Here is a 10,331-nt window from a genome sequence, read left to right as displayed (position 1 = left end):
TAGGTTGATCGGATACCATTTGATATCATTTTGGAATGTATTTATCTTAAGATAATTTGGTTAAATGAGTTTCGATTCAATGTTGTATTCTTGTTATGTAATGTTACAAGTATACAGGAAATAATATCAGATGATACCCGATCAAGTTAATTTTTGGCATGCTTAATGTTCTTGACGAGCTCCAAAATACTCCCTCCGTCCCATAATGTTTGTCCGGTCCGCAAAACGGAGACGTAAAAATAATACTATTTTTGAAATAAAAGTTGGAAAAAAATTCAACAATTTACTAGATCTCGATGAGCTTTTTTAACTTATGTAAAAAATTCGAATTTTTTCTTGAAAGAAATGCATTATTTTGTAGTCCTCGTTTTGCGGACCGAACAAACATTATAGGACGGAGGGAGTATGAACTATTTCAATCATTAAAGTGAGGCTAGGAAAGCCCCATAAACAAACAAAACTAGACGGTCCAGGCCATTTTCATGGACCAAAAAGGAGCTCAACCCTTATAAATTAGTTTAAAAAAGATTGTGGGGTATTGTAAAAATTCAAGATTTGTCTTTTGGTAAAACTAACAATATTTTGAGACTATATATTAAGATTCTTCAAAGGGCAAAAAAGGAAATGGAGCTAGAGAACTTATTGTGAGGCCAAATAAAATTACTTTCAAAGCTCCCAACTCAAACTCAAGATGTTGAAAATTGTCATGGCATGGGCCTTTCGTTTTGCAAAAAATGTTTTGTCTTATTTTAGTTTTATGTTGTATATATCTGGAAGTACAAAAGTGACAAATGAATTTTTAGAGAGGAGTGTAAAAGCGAGAGGAGCATCCCCAAACAATCATGTTCGAGGGAATATATGGACCCTTTTTGGACAAATTATGATGATCAATTTTAATATCATCAAAAACGTTAATTTTGTCAAAAACTATGTGGATCAATTATTATCAGTAAACATATGATAACATCACATTCGTATTGGAGCTCGTTCTTTTTTTTTATTCAAAATAAAAGTATTTGAAGATCATATTGATCAAGACGCTTTGTTTGGAAGAGAAAGGGATGGAAAGTGTGGGAAAAAAAAAGAAAAGGAAAATGATACTATTCACAATACTTGAACTCTTTATTATTTTCTCTTCTCTTTCTCTCTAATCCAAATAATTAGAGAGGAAAAAAAAATTTAATTTTCTTTTCTTTTCGCTCACTTTTTCTAAATTCCAAACAAAGCCTATAATAATATCTGCAACTCCACGGAAATCTAGAAGGTACAAATATGCTGCTCATTGAACTGAGCCCAAGACAAACCCGGCTTTTGTTTTCACATGTAGTTCCCCCCTCCCTCTTTGACCCAAAGATTCTTATTTTTAACAATGGTGCTACTACCACTCAAATTCACACTCAAATACACACTCACTACTCACATAAGTGGTGAGTCTTATACACACACTAGAGTATAGTATGTGTATAGGGCCCATCACTCATAGGAGTGTGGATATGTGTTTGGGTGTGTCACTAGAATTATTGTATTTTTAAATGCTTTCCCATCCTATTTTCATTGTCTATTGTTTGTTTCTTTTATGTCTTTTGTCTGTATCTTTTAGTGTGGATCTTAAAAAATATGCAATATGGATCTTGCTTGATAAACCTCGATTAGTTTTATAATACAAATTTTTAAAATTATTAAAAATATTATAGATTGAAAGATATAAGTAATTAAAAAATGTCACGTAATTCAAAAATAAACAAAAAAAATGGACGAAGTGAGTATTTATTTTTTCGATTTACAAGACAAATCATTATCTCACTATATATCACTTTTAATTTAAAAAATAAGTAATTATATTGTGGGCTTTACATACTCTGGGGCAGGAACACAATTCTTTTCTATCACATATTTGTATGAGTTTTACGTATTTTGTGATATGAACCACACAAATGAGTGTTTTAAAAATAGTTTGGGGCACCACGTGTCCATGCCCTTATGGGCATTGAATAATGTTTCAAGAGGGACCCACGGCTGTGTGATTGTACCGTTTAAAAAATACTAGTAAATGACCCAGAGAGCAAGTTTATCAGAAGAGCTTACCTAAGCAAAATCCCCAAATAAGCATGGCAGCAGATTAGGTAAAAACCTAGGTAAAATTCATCCATGAATAGCGTATAGATAAATATACTTAAGCTTTATTCACCATGTGTATAATATTTTATTAATTTTTCTTTTTCCTTCTTCCTCTCTTTCCTCAGAAAAAAAATAAAATAAAAGTAATAATATTTTAATAGAGAATAGGTTAAATAGATAATATTAGTGTAGTGTTGAAAGATATGTGAATAGGTAAAATGAAAAAATATACTGTTTACCAGCATTTACTTAAGAACTGATAAACTTGCTCTGAGGAGTGATTTTTCAGTGCGAGCAGGTATATCATATGTAGTACCTGCTCGGAGCATCCGAGCCGTCCGATACACTTTTGAACGGCTCGAATTGAAACCTTCTCTCTCCTCTCACTCAACACTTTCTCTCTCCAAATTTGAGCAATTCAAACACGCAATGAATAGCTCGAATGCGCCAACGGACACCACATGATACCCGCTCTGCACTGAAAAATTTTCCGACGCGGAGAGGGAACGGTTGCGTAAATATGGCAAGCACGGACGCACAGAAGCTCCTTTTGACATCCAGTACCCACACTACCTTACCCCCCATCTTCAGCCGAAATCTTTAAAAAACTGCCCAAAAAAATATCTGAAATGGCAATAAAATTTCCCCATCAAGAGCCACCAACCCCAACTCTAAAAGGCGGGAAACCGAGCCCAGTCCAGATATGTCTCATTGGTCGGTAGATTTGTTCTTCACATAATTCATTAAGATTCGATTCTTAGAGTCAGCTTGCAACAAAGTAATTTCTTGTCAATCCTATAATTCCAGAGCAGATGGTCCACCTCGAACGGAGGAGAGATTAAATTGAAGTGCGTTTAAGCCGGCCCAAACGCATCTGATGGTAAAAAAAAAAGAAACAATAAAGGCGGGAAACACTAACCTACTATTACGGAGCACTTTCTTTTTTATTTGGTATATACTAGTGTTTCACTAATAAACTTGTATACAAATATAGTATACGGAATAGAGTAGTTATTACAGTTTTAAACAAACAAAACACAAATTAAGTTTAAACTAATTAAAATTATCCATGAACAAGCAGCTCACAAAACCCCCCAACCTCCAGAACAAAGAAAAAAGAAAAAAAAAGAAACGAAATTCAGATAAAACCCCAAAACGAAACAGAGAAGACAGAAGAACCCAATGGAGCAAAAATAGTAGGGAGTACAACTAGCTAGACAGGAGGAGTGACATTCACTGATCAAGTGCGTTAGGGCCAGAACAGTAATTCACCACATGGTTCCAAACCCACTGGACCAAGAACCTCCTCCTTATCCCGTTCATGTTGTACGTCGCGCCATCCGCGCCGTTCAACATCTGCCCCGTGTACGACCCGCCCCCGCCGGTTCCGTAAATGCCCTCGCAGAGATCGGCGATCTCCACCGGGAAGATCGGGTCCCCGCCGGCGTACCAGGCGTTCACCAGCGGGTTCGTCGCCAGCTCGGCGACCTCGTGGCCGATGATGCTTATCATCCCGTCGACGCCGACGTCGCCGTTCGGCGACCTCAGCGGCTTCATCCCGGGGATGTAATCCGGCACGGCGAAGGGGTACGCGCACGTCCCCGGGCACAGCTTGGCCGAGTTTCCCACCCACGCGTACGGGAGCGTGTACCCCACGATCGACGGGAATGTGAAGTAGTGGAACCCGCAGACGTTCTGGCAGAAATCCTGGACGTACACGTCGTCGGAGGTTAACAGCAGGTAGAGCCCGCTCTTGGGGTTGATCGGGAGGGGGCGCGTGGAGGCCGTCACGGCGGATTTTATGACGGACTGGATGGACAGGCGCGTGAGGCTCTTGCCGTGGGAGTAGAACCGGTCGTTTTTTTCCTCGCCGAGCCGGACGGTCCGGGAGATGTTGGAGCCGGTCTGGTCGGTGTAGAGCTGGACGGTCTTCCACCAGCCGGACACGGAGGGGTGCTTGGAATCGGCGGCGGAGATGGAGTTGATGAACTCGCGAATGATTTTCTTCTGGGGGTTACGCCACGTGCCGTACCAGATCGTGTGAACGGAGATGTCGGCCGTCAGGACGGGGCCCATGTGGTACTTCAGCTTGACGAACTCGGACGAGCCCTCGTACTTCTTGGAGGCTCCGAAGATGAGTTCGGTGGCGTTGGGTTTCTGGTTGGGCCATGGGCGCCAGGCGGCTACCGGTGCGGTGAGGAGAAGCAGGGAGGCTGCGGCGAGGGTGAGGAGTAGGAGAGGAAGTGGTGGCGCCGGATGACGGCGGACGCAGCCATGGCTCATTGTGGCAGGAGCTGAAGAAGAGAGTCGGAGGTGTTGGGGGAAGTGAGGCTTTTTAAATAAAGAGTGATGTTGGAGATAAATCGCACAATATAAAAAGGGTATATCTACCTATATATAGGGTCCCTTTGCAAAACTCGTTAGGGCCTTTTTGGCTTATTTTCTATTTCGGAAATTCTAATTGGAAAAAAGATTTGCAGGAAATTACGCAAAAAAAAATGCGTTTGGGTCCATTTTAAGTTTTACAAAAATCTAAAAAAATATTTATAAATTTTTAAATATTATTTTATAAGAACCTGTAAAAAATCATCTTCAACAGACACTGATAAATATTACTTTTGAATTCGAATGAGCTCAAACACGTTTTTCCTAACGTGATTCTCTGTAAATTTTCCTTGTGAATAGTATGGCTCTTTTGCATTAGTGCTTTCATCTCAATTAAAGATCAAACTCAAGAAAATCATTCTCTTTGAGTCGAATAAAGGTTGTTTGGATTAACTTTGGGAGCCCATTTGTTTTGAGATTTTGAATTTATAGATAATTAGTGTAGAGAGGAATAAAGTAATAATTGAAAATATGAGTAATGATTAGAAAAAAATAAAGAGAAAATAAAAGTAATGATTAAAGAGAAATATGATAATGATTATAATCCAAAATTCAAAACCCTTAAACGAACAAGGTTTGGGTGTTTCCGTCAACTAAAAAGTTGTGGACAACAATTTTTTTTAGTCTTTATTTAAAAAAATTCTGGTTTATTAGTTTTGAGCCAAACTTTTATGTATTAATTCATCTCGATGAGAAGAATCGAAAAACTAAAAATTTAGTATGACTTTTACGCAAGTATTTTCCGAATTATCCAAGAAAAAACTCATGATTTTTTAGACTTTTTGTTGGATTTTTCTTTAAAAATTGGGTAAAAGTCATAATATTTTATTTTTTTATTTGTCTCGTCGAAATGAAGCAACAATATGTAAAAGTTTGGCGTAGAACTAATAAATGTATTTTTTTAATAAGAATAAACAAAAAATTTATAGTACACAGCTTTTAAGTTAGTAGAAACACTCTTAATTGTTTTTTATGTTTTGTTTGTTCAAAAAACTTACTTTTTGCTTATACAAATGGTTCTTTGCATTTAGCCAAACATTGTTTGCTTAGAGTTGTTTAGAACCACCTCTTCTCTCTCTAGCACGGTTTTTAAATAAATGTTCTCTCCAATTATAAGGGTGTGTTTCCGCTATACTAGTGGATCACAAGCTTAATGACATTGGTCAAGTTATTTTCTCGAAATGATACTCTTTACTAATTTCTAGTCAATGCATGCAATGAGAACAATCTGTCTAAAAATTGGTGAAAATATGGACTTTAATCTATTAATTGCCTGATCAAAGAAAAAATTAATTGCGAAAATGTCACATAAACTCTCGTTTCTTTACGAATATCTCTTCAATTCTGCTTTTTATTATTACTACTCCCTCCGTTCTTTTTCTTTAGTCATTTTTTTTGGAGTTTGTGTTACTTTTTAATTGATTATATTTTGCAATTTATAATTTTTTAGGTGATTTTTAAAATATCGTTTAAAAGAGCTCAGTGAGATCTATTAAACAAAATCTATATTACATACAAATACCATTACTAATTAAAAAGTTATAATTTATTTTTTATCTGGTTGAAATAGAACTATGAAAAAAAAAATGGAACGTATGAAGTACTAATCAAAATGTACGTGGAGTAGGGGAGTGGGGAGCCGATGCCATTGATTTGCGGGTAATGGAGGACAGATAGATTCTTAAAGTCTAGCTGTGGGGCGGGGCCTAGGGACTCAGAGCGTTGCACAAGAGGAGGAGGAGCTTCATGAGTGCAATTTTATTCGCCTTCTTTACAAAAGAATGAACATTATATTATTTTTTTATTAATTAAAATAGTGTGAATTTCATTATGAAGTGATGTCATGTTTATCGTATAATATATTTTTTGGTAAATATGACATCACTTTATGATGAGATTCATATTATTTTAACTAATAAAAAAAAATATTCACTTTTTTAAATGAAGGGTGAACAAAACTCAACTCCATCATCATATCCTTCTCGTCATCTGACAGATGTTCTCAGACTATTTTTTCATGTTTAGAGCGGGAAATGGATTCGGGGGTATTATTGGGATTTTCAGATTACACACACCTTCTTTTCTCACCACCACATTTTTTCTTTTGTCAGGATAAATTTATCAGAATGATATGACTATAACAAAAGCTGTACAAACAGTTTGCACATATCTATTTTTGACTCATTTTGGGTTTTATAAAGATGATCGGAGTTGTTTATTTTATTTAAATTTATTTTTTAAGGCCCTGCAAAAAATTATCTCAATCCGATATCAGTAAGGGCCGAATTTTAAAGCAAAGTTGGATGATTCGTAAACGCCATTACCGATATCGGATTGAGATGATTTTTTACAGATACCCTAAAAAATAAATTTTGAAAAAAATGAGGGACTCCGATCATTGTTGTGAGACCCGTTTTTGTGAGACCCGAAACGGGTCAAAAATGGATCTGTGTAAGTTGTTTGTACAACTTTTGCTGTACCTCTAGCACCTCTGTAAATTTATAGGAGTACTTAAAGTTGAGAGAAGTAAAATTAATGTAGTAGTGACATTTTGTAAAGTTAATTTTTAACTATTTTGGTACAGCTTAATCATAATTTTATACTCTCTCTGTCCCTTTTTAAATATCGACTACGATTTTGCGTGTTATTTTCAATTACATATATATATATATATATATATATATAAAATTCGATAGATCTCAATTATTTATATAAGACAATAATTTTAAAAATATAAAACATAATATTTGTCAAGAGATATAAGTCATTGAAAATGACATGCAGACCCGTAGTAAACGCTTAAAACTGGACAAAGGGAAAATGGACAGAGGGAGTAGCTCAATTGATATGATTATTTATTTTTATTTAAATTTAACATTTTATAATTTGCAACAAAATTTGCAGGTTATTCTTAATATGGGGGATCAAATCACGTGTATTCATAAATTAACAGCAAAATCTCATTTTAAATATTAATATCAGATAAATTCATTGTACGCCAAAAAGTAGCAAAAATGAATATTGTGAGATACATTTTTCAGCTTGCAAACAACGAAATCACCAAAGTGGATACAGAAGTATACATTTTGGAAGAAAATGAGTACTATACATCTCAAAGGGAAAAGCACCGCAACAAATTTGACTCAAACTTGTGATGCAGGGACCATTTTTCATAACTTTTACATAGCAATATAAAAAATATAGTATGACTAATTGTACAATTCAGAGAATACATCATTACTCGCGAAGCCCGAATAATAGATGATATTACGTATATGTGTAGCCACCGTTTAGTTTTACATATATACAACCTAAAAAAAAATTCAATCAAAGGACTTGTAGCGACAAATTTCGTAGTATTTTTTCTAATTAACCCAAAAGTTAGAATAATATCCAGGAGTATTTAGAGTTGTGTAGCATCTTGGGTCCCCCTTGCACCTTCTGGAGACCGCCCCTGTATGTTAGATTGAATGTCCGAATCTTACGAAAGCTAAACATTGCAAACTTTGAGACCACCGAAAAATTTTCTTAATCATTAACTTTACGGTTTCGAAATTAATTAAGTTTGCAAGTTCACCCAGATATCCAATTATCAAATTCAGAAGAAAACACTGCCATAATGTCTACACTCAACCGCGTACGTTCCATTGAAGTAGTGGCAGTGGCAGTACGTCGGTTACTTTTCGGTGCTATAGCCATGTTGGTGAAAGACTTTGAAGTCCCTGTGAGATATTTTAGACCTTTGGCGATACGAATCAAGTCCACAGTGCGTGCATGTGATTATTACTCCTACTAGGAACCAAAAAGAGAGAATCGTAGTCGTACGTCTATTTTCTTTCTCCAAATTTGAGCCGTCTAAAAATACAATAAATAGCTCGGATGCACCGAGCGAGCACCACGTGATACCCGCTTAGCACTGAAAAAATTTCCGTTCACTGCGGATTCGTGGGAAAACAGTTACTCGACCGACCAAACATTGGTGGGAGGTTTAAAACACTTGTTGGTACTTGGTACTACCACTACTTCCCTGGTCCCTCACCTCTTCCCAAGCATAGATGTAAACTCCTTTTTTACTACAAAAATGGAGTGTAATGGTGCAAATATACGATGCGGTCCACATGTACGTGAGAGATTGTGTTTAGCGTTGTGTTTGTATTTTCATGTATGTACGTAGCATAATTGGATTGATATCATGATATTGCTGGTCATAATTTCCTGATGGAACCATAATTATGAAAACGCGGGGGCCGGACTATAACAACAAGGTTTTGAAATTTCAAGATTTGTTTAGTTTAGATTTTGAGGGAGTTTTTTTTCGTAGGAGAGAGATAGAAAGAGAAACGAGATTAATAATTGAAGAAAAAACTTATGAGAGACCATGAGCAAAGAGAGGAATTGAATTTTGAGACTGCAAAACGAACACATTTTTAAAGCATTTAAATAACACCTAATATGAAATATAATTCTTAACAAACTAAATAAACAACTAAAAATAATAGTATTAAATTTTAAAAAAAAATCAAAACAACACAGAGGCCGTGGCCCCCATAGGCCCTCAAGTGGCTCCGTCTTTGATTTCCTCGTGTGGTTGATATTTGTATGAGGTTCTCTCAATTTTTCTTTTTCCTTTTTTGATAATGCGAGTATCTTGGGTCAATTACTTCCGTGCATCTAAGGCTAATCCCTAAGGCTCATCTGATATCCTTTTCATACGCCTACGTGTGAGGTGAGATAGTCCCACGAGCTACTAGGAATCGAGCCTTGAATTTTAAAAAGGAATCAAATCCCAAGTCTCAAACCAAGATAACCAAGCCAACCACTTATTTCATGTGGTTCTCAAATTCCCAAGTCAAAGACCAATAGGCAACTTGATCCATGAACTGATGAACGCGACCTTATCTCAAAAAAGTACTCACTCCGTTCCAAATTGGATGACAATTTTTGAAATTTGTGCCATTTTTTTATTGCTTATATCTTTCAATCTATAATGTTTTTCACGAATTTGAAAACTTTGTATAATAGAACTAATCGAGAATTATCAAACAAGATCCATATTGCATATTTTTTGAGATTCATATTGAAAGATATAAGGAATTGAAATTGACACAGATTTCAAAAATTGTCATCCAATTTGGAACGGAGGGAGTACTTATTTTCAAATAAGTATTTATTTTTGGCAATTTTTAAGCTTAAAAATAATGAGTTTATTGAAATCTAAAAATATGTAATATGTATCTTGTTTAAAATATCTTTTAAACGATGGAAAAAAATTGAAAGTTTATTTTTGTAAGCACATTATTTTTAAGCTTGAAAATTGAAAATAAGTACTTATTTCTTAAAAAAATATTGGAATGAGGCCTAAAACATAAGAACTTATTTGCAATTTTCAAACTTAAAAAGTAATATATTTATGAAAATATTTTATAATTTTTTTGCACCGCTCACAAGATCTTATCGAAATCTATCAAATAATATCTATATTCCACAAAAAATTATTTTAGCAAGTCCATTAGCTAATACACCCGATGTATATATTGCTAATAGCTACCATGATTGATTTTACACACCTCTTCTTGATAACCACATTATAATATGCATCTTTAGCGTTCAGAATACACACAACATGAATACCAAAAGACAAATGTTAGAGCATGATTATCAAAACTTTAGAGTGCCAAAATCAATTTATGTAGTTTCTGCTAATTTATACTGATAATTGTGCCAACATTTTAGTACTTTCTTATAAGGCATTGTCAAACCGCTGCCAGGCGATGCCAGAATTCGAGAGAACGATGGGGAAATCGTCTACATGTTCGAACAAAGATTAG

At 35.3% G+C, this 10,331-nt stretch overlaps 1 protein-coding gene across 1 annotated transcript; it reads right to left on the bottom strand.

Annotated features, from left to right (window-relative positions):
- Nucleotides 1-3,138: 3,138 nt before the first annotated feature.
- Nucleotides 3,139-4,517, bottom strand: LOC131319092 (protein EXORDIUM-like 3). The gene has a single exon (XM_058349211.1). It carries the CDS (start codon nucleotides 4,399-4,401, stop codon nucleotides 3,352-3,354), a length of 1,050 nt encoding a protein of 349 aa, XP_058205194.1. The 5' UTR covers nucleotides 4,402-4,517; the 3' UTR covers nucleotides 3,139-3,351.
- Nucleotides 4,518-10,331: the final 5,814 nt, after the last annotated feature.

This window comes from Rhododendron vialii, chromosome 3a (genome assembly GCF_030253575.1).
Source record: "Rhododendron vialii isolate Sample 1 chromosome 3a, ASM3025357v1".
NCBI classification, from domain to species: Eukaryota; Viridiplantae; Streptophyta; class Magnoliopsida; order Ericales; family Ericaceae; genus Rhododendron; species Rhododendron vialii.
Note: the sequence above shows the minus strand (reverse complement) of the source record. Positions and strands in the feature narration are given on the sequence as shown.